Below are 19,351 nucleotides of genomic sequence, written 5' to 3' on the forward strand. Positions count from 1 at the left end.
TTTTGTTTTCTTTTGATTTTGAAACTCATGAATATTTGCAGTGTGGCCATTATGAGGCAACTGATGTCTGGCCGAGGTGTTTCAGACAGTGTTCATGTAACTGGAGCACCAATCCCTCGCTCCTTTCCTGTTTCTGGTTTATTGAACAAGACAATGCAATCAAAAATAATTCTTTAAAAAAAAAATAAGAAGTCCGTTTTTAGCCATGTTCTGCCAGCAACTTGCACCACTGTGAAATGTGACAAGCCTCCCGAGGACCTTCTTAATGTTAGGTAATACTGCTAACCACGAAGCCACTGCTGTTCAGCAAGCAAAGCCAGCAGCAGAGACCTTATTCATGACACACAAAGATCCTGATGTCACCAAGTAAAATCACATTAAACATACAATCTGCAAATCAGGATTCATAAATAAAATCCTGAAGTGAAAATAACGCAAATCCTTCTTTTCCAGTGTATTTGCAGTTGTCCTGAAAAAAAAAAAGGCAGCTAAAAATGAATGTCTATGTACGTCCACTGACAGGCATTGTAGTAAATAATCGTGATAAACACTCCAAATCCAAAATAACTGCCACTTAGCAATATTAAAAACAAACTTTGCTCCCGAGCCCTCAAACCCATAACTGAGCACGGTGCCTGGACTGTCTCGCTCTCTCCTGGGGTTGCTATGACAACACAAGCGTGGACAGGGAAAACAGATCCACATGAACACACGGCAGCCTCACGTTCAGGGCACACGACTATCTGGCTGGAATCCTTGTCCAAATTTGGGCCGTTTACAGCGCCAGAGCTGAAGAGCGCCTGCAAAGGCCTCGCCGAGCTTATCTGACAGCGCACGTGTGTTTGCTTATGATGAGGTTTTTGGTCGCATTTAGGCGCTCGAGCACTTTGATTATAGTTTCTCGATAAACTCCGATTTTGCTGCAGAGCAGACAAAGTAAAAAATCTGCAGCTTCATCACTAGTTTAATGTCACCCTAATGGGCTTGCTATTATGATGCCATCATCATAAACAAATATTGTGGCTGCCCTGTCCCAACACATGGCAGCTTGTGGTTCACCATTCAGGTTCCTAATTTGTCTATAAAGGTGGAAGTGGTTCATGGGTTTAAAATCAAGAATTGGAACATCCAGTGACCTCCAAAGAGGACAAGTCTGGCATCTATATTTATTAAATCAGAACTATAACAATCATCATATTGCTAAAAATTGCTTTAACTCTGGGTTTCTACCCTATGAGTGCAGGTTTGTATTTGTCACAACCAATCGCAGTCTTTGGCTGAATTCATGTGTGGCCATTTGCTGTGCATTTCCCTCCAGAGATTCATTATAGTGCAGTCAGCTGCCTTGTGGGAATCAAAATAAAGACAAGTGGCCCTTAGGGACAGCTTTACTCAGTGTATTCAATTGGAAACCAAGACAGTAAGTGAAAGTGAGCTGTCTGACTGGCTGTTGTTCAGCCAAGTGAATCAGTGATTTCACCCTGGAGCACTGTCTCTCTTAATTTTTTTTAACAGCTGTTGTCCACAAACAAAAGACCACAGATGATGACACAAATTCAAAGCAGACACAACTGTTATTTATTTGTTTTTTAACATGACATAGTTAAAAAAAACAAAAAACAAAATCAATTTCCACTGGAAGAAAAATTGGCAACGTAGGTTACTGTCTTTCTGCAAACTAATAGTGTGTCTTTCTTCTTCTTTTTGGCTGTCAAACACACAAATATACTCCCTTATTTCCTTTCTTGCAGCTGCATTATCTATATGTATGTTGGAAGTCAGATGGCTATCAGCTGTGGTTTTCGCGCTGTGTGTTGAGCTCCGCCTAATCTGTTATTCTGACACTGTTGACATAGTGTTTCAGGAACCTCTGACAAGAAATGCACATCATATCATTTGTTCATTTGTGTCTGCTTTAAAATAGAAAAAAGTCCATATTTTTTACAGCTTTTTGCCTCTAAAAACTCCTCCATACCCTCATCTAAATCCTCTCCCACGGTCACTCCCTACGCCTATTATCTCTTCAAAGTCATCTCCTTGTCTAAGAATGGAAACAAGCCCCTTAAGGTGAGCATAGTGATGCCGGTGACCTCCCTCTTCAATGCGTCACCAGCCTTCCTTCACTGACTCCTCCTAGCAGCCCAACAAAAGTAATCCCTTAATGGCTGTAATTGTCTGTGGTTGACAGGTGCCAGAGTTACTGCCCGCATCAAGAGTATGCTTAGTCTAGCAGCCCGAGGGATGGGAGAAAGAAGAACGAGACTCAAGACAAAGCACCATTGCATCCTTAATCATCATTTCCAGAGCATCATGGTATCTAAAAGCCTGCGATGCACTTCCAGCTGGGGATAGCACACTCCTAAACCAACGAGAGAGGAGCGGTAACATAAGGTGGCAGCACAACACTTGCGAAGCTCCATACGTCATGCATCCTCCATTGTACATCTAAATCTACAAAGACAAAGTGTTTCGTAACTACAGTAGGCAGAGTGATTGAGCCTTTCAGAGCAGAGGAAGAGGCTCTGAATATTAATTGAAGTTATATTAGGAAACACTGTGGGCTTAATCCTGTCTCACACATCACAATCAGCCCCCGTGTGACATATAGAACCTGTACTGTGCTCGCAGTGAAGCATTCAGACATGTAGTGACTCACACTCAAACAGACACGTAGCCATTTAAACCTGTTTGGCCAGTGTGCCTCAGAGGAGAAGAGAGGAGGCCTTGTCGAGGATAAAGGTAGCAAGATGGATGGCACCACGCAGTAAAAGACGGACGACTGAGATATGAAATGCACCAAATCTAAAGGTTAAAATGTGATTCCCATCGTAAATAAATCACACATGTCTACTAAAATAGATTACAAAGTCATGCAGACGCTACCCTGAAGGACTAAATGTATGTACAATATAGGCTTTTGATAACGGTTATTTTTTATTTTCCCTATGATGATACATTTCCTGGTTTGCTTGAGTCATATTTACACACAGCTCCATATGTCTGATTTGAAATCATGTTTAGAGTGACAAAGACAAATCAGAGATTCAAGTAAGCCGTAACTGGCTGAACAACAAGCAGCCACACGATATCAGATATCACCTGATGTTTGCTGTCAATTTGTCAGACAAGACATCAGGATAAATCCTTGCTGCTCTTTCGGATAAAATGGAAACTGATGCTTCTGGGAAGTTGATGTAACAGCAAAAATAAAATCAAGTGCTAAACTAATCAATCGACGCAGGATGCTCCATTTGGCTGGTCGATAAGAGTTTAATGTACGTTGTGTGGATAGCTTCTGAAAACAGCTGTGTTAATCCATTAGGCTTTGCGGGATGTGGTTAGCAGATGAAGATAATACAATGAAAATCACTAATCTCCAAACAGAAATTAATTCAACAAAATCAGACAGGTTGTGAGTGGAAGTCAAAGGTCCAACATGATGGAAATAATCATTCTAGAGAGCTGGTAGCATTGAAAGTGGTACAAGAGAACGCTGGCAGGCTTCCATCAGAAGGGTCTGATGAGGAGGAAATCCTTAAGACTGACATTAATTTTACATCAGGTACATTGCAAAAGTGCTGTGAAGTGGAGCTACAGTATAACAGGAGATCTAATGTTTGTATTGTAGAAATTAGCTGTTAACCACTTATTAGTTTGGTTCATTATCTGCTTCGATCTTCAACGTTTTTCCACTTACATTTATTCTTTAAACAATTCCAGATAACACACATTTAAAAACTCTGTCTATCTGTAGTCACTGTGTGGTCTCAAGCAAAATATTAACCCATGGTGCTCTCGGATTGGTTACGCATCACAAGTAATAGAGGTGTTACCACTGAAGGATAAAGTTCAAAATTGTATTTTTATTAAACAGATGTATAGGATAAGTAAAAGGCATGTCAAAAAAGTTTTGAGTTGGAGTTTGCCTTATTTGAAATGTTGACACCAGGTTTAATTTTTTTTACTAAACTACATCAGTATCATCCTTTAAAAAAGATGTATCAGTCAACTCCTAGTAGAGATGCACAGCAGGTTACAGTATACTGTAACAACATATGCTCTAAAGCATGAAATGTGTCTTCTGTGTTTGTGAAGTAATGTATGCTAATGGCAGCACTTTAAAATAAGCCCTTATTTGTCTAGAAAGAGCTGGCCTCAAGTTGCACTCTGACAGAGGAGGAAACCTGTCCCCACAAGCAAACATGACACAAAACTGGCTTTGAAATTGGAAAACACATTATTGGCATAGCCTAACTTTGCTAGATAAATAGTCGTCATGCATCCTGGATAAATGCAGATACCTTGGCAGTGGTGTTAATGTTGACTGTATTAAGACAAGGCTATAAAACGTACAGCTGCCAAAAAGGCAATTTAAGCAGGACTATATACATATTTCACACTTCACCCTCTAATCAATTAATTGCACCGCATGGGACTGAATAAAACCAGAGACATGAGATTAACTTTAAAAAAACAATTCCAAGCCAGCAGGGATAAATATGGAGAAGTTGAGGACAGCGACAACAATACAGTGAGCATCATATGCAGCGCTCTAATCCTGAAATAATATGGAGGAATTCAAGCCCCGCTCTCTGCTAGTGCCGCAAACAAGATGGGCTAAGCCATTCTCGGAGTGGGCTCAAAAATGCACCCATGACGTGCACCTAAGAAAGGAGGCCGGTCTGTTGCCACGACAACAAAGCCAAAAAGAGAACACGGGTTCAGGCCTTGTCGGGCTTTTGTAAGAAACATAAATAAATAGAGAAAAGACTTCATTTTAAAGCACATGGGGGGGTTCCTTGGATAGCCCCTGAAGGCAGCGCTTTAAGCAAACCACTGTGAGAAAACATCAAAAACTAATGTTGAAAGGAGCATCTTGAGGTGCCATCTTTCTTTTTTTAACCTCTTGCAGGCACAACTTTTAACTGTTATTGGAGCGATTCCCATGACCTTTTATGGCCAGAAAACGAGACGGCTTGTACTGCGACTATGTGGGAGCCGCTGGTACCAATTATAGCTTCTAATTTAGAATGTCATTAATAACACACCAGACTGAACATAAATGAATACAAGACTCAGTGTGGCGATATTAAGCCGCTCACCCAAAACTATGACTAAAGTGTTTTGAATCCATAAATCCTTTTGTTCCATTCTTTCTGCAAATGCAATGGCGAGCATGACATCAGACTTCACGTGATTGTAGCAAACAGACCGTGGCTCCATAACCTGACTGGGCTGGGCGACATGGCCAACAAAGTTTCAGTCTAATGGATGACTCACAATTTCATGGCAATTTCATTATAACCTAAACTGCATAAACAGTAACCAAACAGCAGTACTTGCAAGGGTGGGTATCATGTCTTCTGTCAACTCCTTCCACCAGTGCTAGTTACATCTTTTATTTAACGACATCTCTTAAGTGTACACAAAATGTCAAAGCTATTACCTGTAAAAGATTCAAATACACAGAAGCCTGCATAATGCACACAAACCTCTGTTATACTAACTGAGGCCATAAAGAGTGCTGGAATAAAACCATATGCTTCCTCTGTTCAGATAGACATGTCTGACACCCCAGACAAAACACTTTACAAGGGGCTGCCTTCCTCCCGCTATAGTAAAAGGGTATAGCTACTGTGCGTGTATAAAAAGGGTAGGTTTATTATCTAGTGGGACATCATGCAGAGGGCTCCAAGCTTAATTTAGCAGCACTCCACATCAAGGAGACACTTGAAGACCCCTCCCCTCCTTGACTTCCTTTAGTAGCACCCTCAGATGGCCGACTCAAGCACCCTGCAGAATGCTGCTGTTGTGGCTTCTGCACTATTTACTGCTCAGAGTGGCACGGGCTGCTAGGCCATTGTGCTAGCTAGCAGCTATTCTATAGTCAGTGACAGTGTAAATGGTGCACATCCATGATAACACCCATGATGGACAGCAGTGTGCCCGGGTGGTAAGGGATGTCGTGAGAGCCATCATTTGGTAGCTCCAATTTGATGTAGTTGGTCATTAAAAATGTTCATGTAAGCTGAATTGTACGCTTTTTTGTTTGTTTTTTTTTAAATCTGTGCAATTCTAATGTTACAAACAGAAACAGTTATTAATTTGAATAGGAAATGCACCATCAAGATTTTAAAATTTGTATGTAATGACAAACAGCCACCCACTCTTGAAATTTTTTATTAGATTTCGGGAGACATTTCTTAAGTATTACATCTGACGTCTATGATAGCTGTTACCACTGCATCAGTTATGCTACTATATATAACTTTGCTATATCTTTATACATAAGATTCCTTAACACTGATTGTCATGTGGGTACATCCAGCTGATAAAAATACACAATAAAATCCACTTGGCATTATTGTACATGACAGCAAATCTCTGTTTAGTTGCTTGTTACGGCTGCTTTAGACAGAAAACTAGCACAAGGACATAAAGTAAGCCCTCAACACCCAGATCTACACATCAGATTATCATGTCTGTGTTGTCCTGAGTATCATTTTCAGCACTGATGATATACAGCGGTAGGATGTATACGTTATATCCGTGAAAGGGTCGGTTAACCACAGTAAGACACACACACAAGCAAATACATTTTGACCCTCTTTTCCACAGTGGTGTCTAGTCTTGCACATAATTCTGACTTTAACTTTATTTGCCAAAGGCACTGAATGCTTCTCAGCTCAACAGTGACAATTCTTTCCAGGAACAATGTCCAGATTGCTCAGGATAACAGGCATCACAGTCAACAGTTTTCACTTGGGACAACTCAACTTTCAACGAAACAAAATGACTCTAATAAAAACTCCACATGAATGTCTATATATTATGCCATATTCAATAAATGTAAAACTACAACAGCAACAAACCAAAAGATAATTACAGTGATGGGGGAACTGTGTAACCACCAAACCACAGAAGGCTTGAGTCACTCTCACTACCATTGTGATCAGGATTTGGGTCGGGATCAAAGCACCTAAACAACCACAAGACACTCAGACACTCCTTGAAAACATGGCATGTGGAGAAGAGGGGTGATACCACTACAATTCACTACAAGAAAACATTGAACCAACTCATAAGCACATGACTCCATTTGCTAATTTTTGCCATCCCTCGCAATCATCTAGTGCTTTCAGTAAGGCCTTCTTTATTCATAGTGTGATGTGGGAAGAGGGAAATTGCTTTAGCAGTGAGATAGATGGTTGAAACTCTCTCTTTATCTATGTACATTATCTATGTGTTGTGGTGTAAGGCTTCTCAAACATTACATGCACAAAATCAAGAAGGAAAAAGGCTTAGTGGCTTTCACAATGTGTGTTCAGGGCATTCACAGTAAAGCTTAATAAGCAGGAGTCTTTTGTTTTGGCTCATAGGGAAAGAGTAGTTTTCTCCCATATAAAGCAACAGTATGGACAACAAAGTAGCTTCTCCTGGAGCTCAGAGCTGGACTCTCTTACTTTATTCCTCTCCCTCCCCCTCTAGTAGTACACGACTTCTCTCTGCAGCCACCTAGCCAGTAAGCAGCAAGGCCCTGGACTAGCATACCAGTGGAGAAATTCCCAGATAAGTAATACTCCTAGCCTTGGGGCTTCAGGCATCAGCGCTCTGGCCACTCCTCCAGGCTACGTCATTGGCTCAGAGGCGCACAGCCACTTCCACAAAAGGAATTCCTTCTTACTGCCTGCATGTAAGTATGAGTGCCTTATGTGTCTGCATTTGCATGTGTGTTAGACAGGTCAACTCAGGCGCAGAGAGTCGGAACGAACATTAAAAATAAAATTAAAAATGCATGACTCCAGACACACACAAAGGAGGGATTACATGACGGCTGTTAAAGCTGTATTTGTGACAAAGACGAGAGCACGATGCTTCATTTGGTAAGGTAGTGTACATCTGTAAGCGCGTGTGTGTATTTACGCCTGAGACAAAGAGCTCACAGCTCCTGTGCTATTGGCAGGGTTCAGGAGGCCAGAGGGTACGAGGGGGAGGGTTGAACGCTGCAGGGCGACCAGCTGGGTCCCTCCACTAGATGAGCTCTGTTGGGAGCTGTAACCAGACTACAAACACGCACACATATACACACAGCCTTTGCCTTCAGTGCTCTAACTGCTGCTGCTGCTTCTGCTGCTACTGAGGACGACCATATATGGCCCTGGGATTCCCATGGAAAAAGAAGACCAGGATTGTGGAAGAGGGGGAAAAATGCCGGCAAGATTCGCACTGTATGTTTCACTTGGGCTTTCACTCAGCAGCCAAAACAATAGCCCCACTTGAGAGCCAAGTTTGTTTCCATGTGAGGGGTCCAAAGGCGAGAGGGGGCACCGAGGGGAGAGGCAGAGAGGTCAGATAGTCGTGGAGAGATACAACCTCTGTTGATATTTCCATATAATAGAACCCTTATGTGGAGGCTTCTATACAGAGGACAGCAGATAGCTCAGTCAGCAGTCACTGACAGTCGACTAAAGAGGCATTGAGCATGAGCCACAGCACTCCCCCACAGCTCTTCCCCCAACATACTGGCACTGTGTCACCCCTCACGCCAACAAGCTCCAAACCCAAGAGGTTAAATGGGTAGCGTGGATGCCAGCGTTGAACCCAGCATGGATGCCAGCGTCGGCCGTGTAAGCATTTTACTAATTTATAGCCAATGCCAGCATAAATATGGATCATCACCAGAGTAACATGATGCATGCAAAATGGCTGCTACAGTGTCACGCAAAGAACAAGACCAATTCCGCAATTCTGGGAGCACCAAAATAAGCTCACTTCAGTGTAATCTAAACTATAATAAACTATCTGCATGTAAACAAGTGTAATAAGCTCGTATAGCAACATCAGATTTAGAAGACTTTGGGTGTTGGTACAGTGAGATTCACTTTTTGTTATATTTCATGCAGTCCTACAAAAAAGACAAAACTGTATACCACACCAAGACTTTAGCTAGTCTGAAATAGCAAACTGATGTTGTATGGATACAGCGTCAAAACCAAGACTGGTAAAAAATATTAACAAAAAAGACATATAAATGTAATTCCTCATGCGCCACATGTAACAGCTATGTTTAAAAAAAAACAAGAAAGGACACTCGTCCCTTCTTATTTTAGCAAAATCATCATGCAAAGCGGGGAATCTAGCTGTATGAATACATGTGTGTACATGTGTCTATGTTAGGCTAGTGTCAGTGATAAAAGCAGAGGGAGTGGAAGGAGCAGGCTCACTAGTGGAGCCTCAAAGAGGAAATGAGAAAAATAAACAGCCCCTTCCTGTTCCTCTCCGGCCTGAAATCTCCAACACCCAGATCCCTCCTACCATCATCACCTCAGTACGGACAGATGAGCATTAGGACTGCTCGATTATGGCAAAAAATCATAATAACGATTGTTTTGATCAATACTTACAATTTCTCACTGACATCATGACGCATCTTTTTAACTTGTTATAAAACATGTTTTAAACAGTATGTTCCCTTTGAATACAATTCAACTGAAAACAAACAAAAATAAAGGAAAAGTAAAAAAGAAAATGAGATAATCAGGTCGGCTGCAAGTGATTCAGCTCTGGGTTCTCTATAAACATGCAATGCAAGAAAGGAGAGGGATGAAAATCATCCGGCCGCACTCCAGTCCTGTCACAAACAGATCTCCACATAAGCCGAAGACTCAGAGGGGTTCTCTTTGAGGTGGTTTCATACCTTCTGCTCTTCAGTCGTCATTCAAGAGAATGAACTGACCAGGATTACCCTTACAACAACACCATATTAGTCTCCTGACAGTCTAACTCCAGCTCATGTTCTGTATTAGTGGCTGAACAATCCATCGTAGGAAAGGGGTGTGCTTGATTATCATGCAAGACAAAACAGGAGCACTGTTGTGAAACTGAATGCGGCACAATTACCATTTCAACTCGATTATCTTGTTTTAATCACTGGAAAACAAAATCAGAATTGGAAATAAAATTAAATCAATTGTCCTGCCCTAATGAGCAATAATGCCCGCTTCTTATCTAAATGCTGGCCCTGAAAACGCATAGAACAAGGGCATCCATTTTTACTGTCCTTCAAAACAGACTGAGTAAGAAACAAAGGGATATGGATGCAAATTCCAACTGTTATTCAGTTAATTAAAGATTAATAACTGACATTAGCATCTTAAAACATGCATCACACGCAGCTGATCCCTCAGAGATAACAAATAAAGTACTCCACCTTCGCACATTGTCTGTTGATGTAGAAAACATTTAATTATCAAACAGTGACAGTCATTAGCTAATCACTGAATAACATTACTGCACAGTCGTCTTGATAGTCAAAATAAAATACAAATAATTCAGCTTTTTTTCTCAACATGACCTATAAAACACCTCGGGCCTGGATGTTGAGGATTGTGACGAGGTCTTGGGGCTACGTCGTAATGAATTCTTAGTTCTCTATACAGCAGGCTGACTGGTTTTGGTTCATTAATCATTAATTTAACACTCTATTAACATCTCAACTTGACTGGACTCACTGACCTCACATTTATGCTCTATAAAACATGGAAATAAAATGTAGTTCGATGACGCTGTAATGTAACTTCACCAGGCCGTATGTTGCAATCAGTGCATGCTGTATGTCATCTCTCCCTTCCTTAGGTACATTAGAATAGAATTAGTTCATGCTCAACTGGTTCCTTTAATTAAAATTGTGTAACATTACAGAGAATCGATCATTTTAAACATCTGTTGACAATATTTAAAATGGCACCAGCCAGGAATGTTGACATCTCTAAAGGCCTGCTCTTGTTTCTTCACCAGAGAGATTCTTCACATTTGTCCACTGTGGCAGATTTGGAGTAAAGCAAGGTTTAACCATTTGGATTTTTCTAACATGAAAACCAGATATACAGCACACACACGGAGGCCATACTTATTTAGGTGCATTTCAATCACTAAGCCAAAGTACTTAGACTGTCAAGGTCCAGACCCATTTACTGACACTGCCATTTATCTGCAGGAAGAGCATCACCCGCATGCGCTTACTCACAAGAACACTAATGGGGCAGCATCACTGCAAATAGCAGGTCCATTCAATCTCATGGCTACTCTTGGATCAGCACTAACAAAAATCAATGCCAATCAAGTATATGTGTGACGATGACAGAACATAGTCCCCGAACTTTAATGTAATTTATCTAAAAATTTGCATTATAATGAAGTTTTAAGCAAATGCCAGCAGGCTCGACTAAAAATCCAGAATTCTAACTTTGCATACTTGAGCTGTTGGTAGGTTGCATGAAGTTCTGTGACAAGCGGAAGCAACACGGAACAATAACTTTGAATCCACCGGTTTTCCGCTTATGCTCGTCATTTTATCAGCTGAAGATGCAGCCATTTTAAGCATAAATGGAAAGAATGTAACCTCACCCTTCCACAGACAACAAATGGACATGCGCTCTCTGCCTTAATTGTACTCGCTGTTCTGTAAGACAATGAGGAATTCACGGTCTCTGGGTCCAGGTGTTTTCAGTTCAAAAACAGCTCATAAAAAACACTCAGCGTGAGGCATGTGACTGCCGCCAAGCAAACAACAGCGGGATGGCTTCAAGAAGACCTGGCTTAAGTAGAAGGCAAGCACTGTGTGCCACAGGGTGGGAAAAAAACAAGCTGAAGTCATCCCACAAACATTTCACAGCAGCTCAATACTATGCACAGCCTGAATAAGTGGGGGCAGACAGAAAAGCGGTGATCATTAATCTGTTAAGGCACCTGACAAGAGCCTTTACCAGTCCACCTTACATAAACGTCCCAACAGGTAACTGAGCTTGCATGTTATTTATCATCAGCCTCTCAAGCCGTTCCACGATGCAATGAAAGATAACCTTCAAAGAGGCACACACTGACATCATCAAAACACATCCAGTAGAAAGGGGCTGGTAAAAATAGCAGCCTTTGGTTTGAGACCAGCTTCTCATTTTCCTAAATTCATATAGAGCAGTACTGCCAGGTTTCAGCAATGCAATAATTACATGTGGCTAAAAACTTAAGTGTGACATAAGAACATTCCGTGCGACACGAAATGCACTGTTGGGTAAGGTCATGTCCGTGTCCGTAGCCCTGCTGTCTAGTCAGCACTGCACATATACGTGGCAGCAGCCTTACTCTACTGAGGAATTCTTGTTACGACCCCAGGTGAACCAGTTCCAACCTGCAGCAATGCTCATCTGAAATACTTCACAGAAACCCTCATCATTCCAGATCCTCTGGTGGGGATGTCTCTATGCGTCATCACAGCAGTGTCATGCATAGGATTAGGACGTATTGTTTGTGGTTTTAGATGGAATCTATACTGCATGTCTAAGAAAATACACAATACTTTTCACTGACATGTACCTTTTTCAGCCTGCAATGTTAGATTTTGTTTACGATATAGGACTTACACTTTGATTTCTACTACAGAGAAACTTCTGTTTTTGTAAACAACAGACAAAACCTTCAACCCTTTCCAAGTCTCACTGTGCCTTTCAATTTCAAAAGCCATACATGTTATCTTGACACTGTGTACAAGGAAACAACATCGACGTGTCACAATCAGCAGATGACCTGGCATGTTGCGAAGCATTGGCGCGCAAACACCACAAGGACTTCCTGCTGTTGATTATGGGGTTGGTAGAGAGGCTGAATGAAACAGTGAGTGAAGCCAGCTTGACAAGGAGAGACCTGCCAATTATACACAGGTAAAATATACATGTTGTAGGGCTCCGATTCTAAAATTAACGCTCTCAGTCATCAAGCAGGCTAAGGTTACAATAGCGCTACAGTGATTCACGCCAGACTGGAATGCACTGTATTTGATGACCTGTACCGAGTTAAATTGAGGGTGTTATCTTATATTAGCACATCTATAGTCCAACTGCACTGATTAATAACACCGAGTACACAGACGTTCAACACACCCTTGTGTAGTGGTCAAACGCTGCACACTAACCAGCTGGAATGTTCTTCATGTTGCTCCGACCATCTGTTTGACTTAATAGATTGGTTACAGTTTACGTCTGCTAGACCTGTTTTGCTTCATGTGGTTAATAATTTCATGATGTAATAATATTTCCACTACTGTACCTCTCTTAGACTGTAATGATGTCTGAGAAACCGATCATTCATCAAATTTATGCATATTGGCAACCAGAGACAAAATAACATTGAAGCAAAATGAAAACATGATTAGTCTTGTACACATTGCACAGACCTGAATTACCTGAGTCACAGTAGGGTTTACTTTGGTATCCTTTTGAATCAGGTTTTGAATTAATAAATAAATATGTGGCATTAGCAAGCATAACTCATGTAGTAAACAGTAATTAGGTCTAAATATTAGCCAAAACATGAAAAAACCTAAACATGACAAAACCTTTTAACATTTGAGGACTGGTACTTGAGTATTCGACTAGACAAAGAACAATAAAATCTAGACTGTCTAGATTCCAGACCATGAATTATTAAGTTACACCTTAATGTATTCAGCAATATGTTAGAGATGCGTGAGTGACTAGCGAGCTCTTCCTTAAGATGGCCTTAAACCATAACAAAGAACCTGCAAACTTGTGCAATGATTTGCAAGAAAAGTGATCTGAAAGCAGACTTCTTCTTAAATGCGGCAGACATCTGACAAGGACAGAAACCACTGAGCACAGAGATTCTGTTACAGGCTAAATATGAAAGCACCTCACCATAAAAACCCGACAACACCTTTACATTTCATTAAGCCAACATTTCAAAATGCAGTTACCTTTATTGTATTGACCGTGAAGCCTATAATCTTCCCAATAACTCTTCAGGTAGAAACTAGTTTTGTGCATGAATTTATCAAAAGAAATAGGCATGCTAGCCATAGCCATATGTAAAGAAAAGGTCATTTATAGTACACAACTACTTAATAACACGCACACAATTACTAAAATGTCAAATGAAAGGCTGCACAAAGTTGAGTGACGTCTTTACAACCTGGACCTGCACGTTCAAGAATAAGTCATTGTAAAGTACTCAATCAGGCTCTCCATCAAATGTGCAATCAAAGAAACTTTACTTTGAAGTCATCCATCTCCCTCCTGAGGCTACCTTAAAGCCAAACATTTCAATCGCGTTAAAAAAAAGAACCCCAAGCAAGCTGATTTTGATGGCCATGCATATCAGACGGTAGTGACATTCAAATGTTTCACCTGTTTCCAAATTAAATGTACATGCAATGAAGTTATTTTCATCTGAGCTCGTTTTCCTAATACGATACACCCCCACAGGCTGCTGAAAAGCAGCACTGTGCGCTACATCTCATCCTCAAAATATGTCATCTAAGGTAGTCTTTATCTAACGTCACCAGATATGGGAGTTATTATGCAGGCAGACTATCAAGCTAGAGCGCGGACAGATTTTTTGTGGATTAAGCCTTTCTTGGTAAGTCTGCATCTCTTTTGTGTGGGCTGGCAGAACAGGTGAGAGCAACAGGGAAGAGCTATAATGCAATGTGATGCACACATGTTTTGCCTTTCTCAGCCAAGAAGCCTCTCCACATGGGATGGCGGGATTTTGTCCCTCAGGCAGAAAGACAGGAGGCTTGGGGTCTGTAAGAGGATGCCATGCTGCCTTTACCAGGACAGGGACATGTCAAAGGCATTTTTTTTTTTTTTTTACTCCTCTCACTGGCCAACTGCAAGCCTCTGGCACAGCTGAGAATTCTGCGGCTGTAGTGAGATCCACAACAATTATGTAATGTGTTAATATGACTGATGCTGGTCTGGATGAAAAGAAACACAGCCACCTCATCATCTTCCACCACATGCTCTGTAATTGTTCCATTACAGATTCATGAAGTTGATTCTCATTTCAAATTGTTGAGCACTGCCAAAGACTCTCTGTTCAGTCTGTTATGCAACTCCCACTCTGTCCATGCAAATCCACCAACACAAGTGACTAGCAACCTTCCGAGTCGTTGTCATGGAGACAGTGCAAGATAATGTTCATAGACTTCAGGGCCATAATGAGGGTGTGTAATGTCAACAGAGCGCAGGCATTGTAATGCCCAGCTCTGACATGTTAAGCTGAGCTGAGTCCTGTCACCTTGGTCCTGGGGATCAGTGAAGGCCTTGAACGCAGAAGAAAAGGTTCAGGTGTAGGTCAGCGTGGAGATTTTTCTGTGTGGAGCGACAAGCCCTGGTTACCTCCACTCTAATTGCCTTGATGGAGCTCAGTGGGCAACAGTCAGCTGGGCCTTGGCATCATATAGGGAAAGGCAAGCCAGAGAGAGAACGACTAGAGGGGAGGGGTTTAGGTGACAGCTGAGGAATGTCTTCTCTGCTCTCTCTTTGCTATGGTTTCCAGCGACCGTCATGTGAGGAATGCACGGGCTAGGACGACAGGACTTGGAATGCTACCCTCTGAGACAAGTTTAGCCGACAGGATCTGGAATCTCCACTCGTCTACTGGACCCCTCATTCACTTGTACATCCTCTCTGCAATCCACCTGCATCATGCATGGGTAAACCAATCTGGCTCAGTGACTCGCAAAAAATGTAAATGTTACTGTGAGACTACAAAAGCTATACCGTGTCTCTCTGTGGTTTTCTTATATGTTGATCGGTGATGACATTACAGATTATAATTGGTTAATTTTGCACACCTCATCACTAACAACGTCGATGTGTGCAAGAGGTCTTCACTGCAAATGACATAATCGATACAACATATGTACATGTTTGTGGGTCCTTCAGCAACAAGTCATGTTTAAAGTGACAGAAGGTCTGTGACTCACATTGACACCCAAAGTCTTGCCTAAATGTGAGATTATACCAGGGCTGCACTACAAAGCGGAGCTACAGACTCTGAGTCATACCCAAACTTAGTATCATCTCCTGAAACCCAGTTAGGAGAACTTGTGGCGGAGGTATTTATAACCCTGCACCGGTCACCAGCAATGGGAGTGATATTGCTGCACCCAGTGAGGAGTGAGCCCTCATGTAACAACATGGCACACTTAACAACAAAGGCAGAGGTCAGTCACTCACCAGAATAGTTATCACCTCAAGTTTTTGTCTAAAATCAAAAAGAGAAGCATAACAAAGGCGTCAAGAAAGACAACAGGTGATCCTGACCGCGCTGACTCCATTCCATCTAGGAAAACTAACATCAGTTCAACCTGGGATTAAAACACAAATCCTTGTATCACCTTTCCTCAGCTCTTTTGTAAGACCCCAAAACCCAGGGATCACATACCGGACTATAACACACACAAACACACCAACAGCAGCTTCATGTCTCCAGAGATGGTTAGGTCTGGAGAGCGGTACTGCAAATTCTTTCCTCACTCTTGCTCATCCCTGGACATCGGCCCAAAAAAAGGCAACGTTTCCACCCAATGAGTTTGCACAGGGGGCCATGCTAATTCCAGATTTAATTATAGCAGACTCTGAGCTCAAAGAAAGGTTGATTTACCAACACCATTTATACATGCACAGAGAAAATTCAGATGCAAATAAAACTCCCTAAAGATAATAACCTGTCTTAGGGAACCTGGTTTTAAAAACATTTGATCTATGTATTGGTGCAAAGTCTTGAGCAACAAAAATACCACGTAGCCAGGTGGTGAACATAGCAGTACTCACTCTTACTGAGACTAGACATGTGGACATGAGTAATGAGGTGACATCACTGGAGACCTATGCAAGCATAAAACATTTAATGTGAATTCTTCCGTTTATCCTTACATCATTCAAACACTCACTATCCCAGCAAGTAGAATGAGAAACAATCATCACTGACGTAATCAACGAAACTACAATATCCACCAGAAATAATTGGAACTGTGATTTTGTCAGAATTAAAAACCTAATTGCAATGTCCTGGGCACACAACTGCCAGGGATGTTTGTTAAAATGTCACTGCAGGAGTCCATGAGTACAAAACACTGAAAGAATTCTGTGATTGAGGTAAAGCAGCTGACAGAAACTGCAAACATATTATAGTCTTATTCCATTTGTAATAAATATCACCAGAAACACTAACATTAAAAACAATGGGATACAGGATCTAATTGTGACATCTTCAACGTTTACTTGTGTAAATGGCAGAGAGCTGAGAAGCTGAATGCAAAATGAACAACATAAATGAATCAACTCACCACATGGACCTATTCACTAATTCCAGTTAACTATTTTCAAACCCAGCATACGGCAATTTCAATTTTTGACGCAAAACTAGCGTTTCTACACATCACTACATCCAACCTGGACAGAACTTTCTCTAAGCAAACCGCATCAACAAGCCACCCATACTAATTCATACCATCACTGGAGTCGTTGTGTTTTATACAGCTTTTAAAGAAGATATTTAGTCCCGTTTGGTTTGAAATAGCCTCATACATAAGGTAGCACCTGACGTTAGTGACTAAGGACTGCCAAAAACGAGGTGCCATTTTCAGTATTTGGCTGAAGAAGCACAGAGGCTAGCCAACGTAGCTACCGTGGTTAGCGGGCAAAAGTTAGCTTGGCACTGCTGACATTTCGGCCAAATGGCAAAGTATTAACCCACACATACGTTTCTGGTCGAACCCACAAGCAACAAGGTCACTAAGCGTCAAATTTGGAGACCATAAGTTGGCACTGACGTCGTTTCTCGAGTCAGCTAATGAATGAATTAACCCAAGCTAAACCCCAAAACAGCTAGCGACAGTTAGCATGCTAACGTAGCGCTAGCATACCTTTCGCTTGGCGAATACTGCACTGTAATTATTTACAACTTTATCACAATTCAACCAACATGTCGGCATTTTTTTGTGAATGTTACATAAAATGGCACACAGTTAATGCCGTGCAACGGTAACGCTAGCTTGAAACCGAATGACGTTGTACCGCTAGCTAGCGCCTGCTTCCTCTCCAGAGAGTAGCCACAGGGTTTATCAACAAAACGACTTTTACTGCTAGCCAGGTAGTAGCCATCCACAGCTGAACTCATTCCGCTCTGCTAGTGTCTCAATCAATGACAACATTGGCATCGAACTCCTAACACGACTCGATCGCAGCATCCGAAACGACTTTTATTCAACAATATCACTGGACCGTAGATACACTACTTGAAAGTCACTTACAAGATAAACTGACCAAACGTTTCCAGCTGAAATGCAGCAGTACAGCAATTAGACTGCACCCACATACTGGAGATATGGACTCAGGCTAGTTTACCGAGGCTAAAAGTGCCATTAGTCCTGAAAGCGAAGCGTTTAACTTCGCCACTTATTGTACTGTGAAAACTGAATGCATGGTTCGAGCTGTTTACTACATAACCAAGCTGAGGCAGAAGGCAGCGGGTTCATCCCTAGTCTGCGTCGAAAAGGACGAGTGAGCTAGGTAGGTAAACAACGGGATGAGAATGGCTTCCATTTGACAGGTGTTCCAGGGCGAGCAGTCGCTAGCAGCAGAGCGATATTTGTGTCTTATGGAGACATTAACACCTACAGCAGGCTAACACAAACCTGGTGGAGGGCGGTGAGACCGTCTACATTGGCGTAGTTGATGTCAGCGCCCCGGTCAAGCATTCGGAGCACCTCCTCGGTATCGCCGCTTGAGCAGGCGGCCAGAAACACGGCGCCATCATCGAACTTCACCTTCGTCTTCTTCTTTTTCAGAATAGGAGGCTCCAGGTCCGTTTCCGAGCCCAGCCATCGCTTTAACTGCTCATTCCTCTTCTGCTTGGCGTCCGCCATCTTCATCCCCCTCCTGTCTCGGGCTTCTTATCTTTCTCCGAGAGAGGATATACTTTATAGTGGCACTATCCCACAGCGCACTGGGGCGTGGGAAGGGAGGGCTGGGGAGGAGGAGGGGGGAGCCGAGAGCGAGAGAGAGAGAGGGCGTCTGGATTGTTTTCCATAACCTCGCGAGAACTGGAGCCCAGGAGCTGCAGTATAACGTCATCACGAGCAGATTATGAGGGGAGAGTGAGCAGGGTAATCCCTTATAGACTGTGTACACCAAATAAGACAAGAGTACTTGAAAATATTACATAACACTCCACTGGCTCGCAAGCATTTTCAAAGAGAGCCACTGTTACTTACAGTAGCTGCTATTTTTACCATCCCTGCTCTGCCCAGTTTTATATTGTATAGACTGTTGTTTACTGCTGGGTACAAAGAAGCCATAGTTCACTTTTAACTAGGGGCCGATACCAGTTATTAATAATTAAAGGGACCAATAACCGATATTTACAACTTACACACAGTACATTTGCAATACAAATGAAAACCTTTGTCATCACTGTATGTTTTACACAAGTCAAATTAAACGCCAGCTTTTCTACGTTGTTTATCCTGCTGATAGGCCAGTGCTCA

At 41.9% G+C, this 19,351-nt stretch overlaps 1 protein-coding gene across 7 annotated transcripts in view; it reads right to left on the reverse strand.

The window, feature by feature from the left end:
- ppp1r12a (protein phosphatase 1, regulatory subunit 12A) overlaps window positions 1-18,788 on the reverse strand; it is a 64,794-nt gene extending 46,006 nt beyond the window's left edge. For all 7 annotated transcript variants that reach the window (XM_008276477.1, XM_008276472.1, XM_008276475.1 and 4 more), the window contains exon 1: window positions 18,500-18,788. In XM_008276477.1, coding sequence (XP_008274699.1) covers window positions 18,500-18,736 — 237 coding nt within the window. In that variant the 5' untranslated portion in view covers window positions 18,737-18,788. The remainder of the gene's footprint in view (window positions 1-18,499) is intronic.
- Between the last annotated feature and the right edge of the window lie 563 nt (window positions 18,789-19,351).

Source organism: Stegastes partitus, unplaced genomic scaffold (assembly GCF_000690725.1).
Source record: "Stegastes partitus isolate 25-593 unplaced genomic scaffold, Stegastes_partitus-1.0.2 Scaffold74, whole genome shotgun sequence".
NCBI lineage: Eukaryota > Metazoa > Chordata > Actinopteri > Pomacentridae > Stegastes > Stegastes partitus.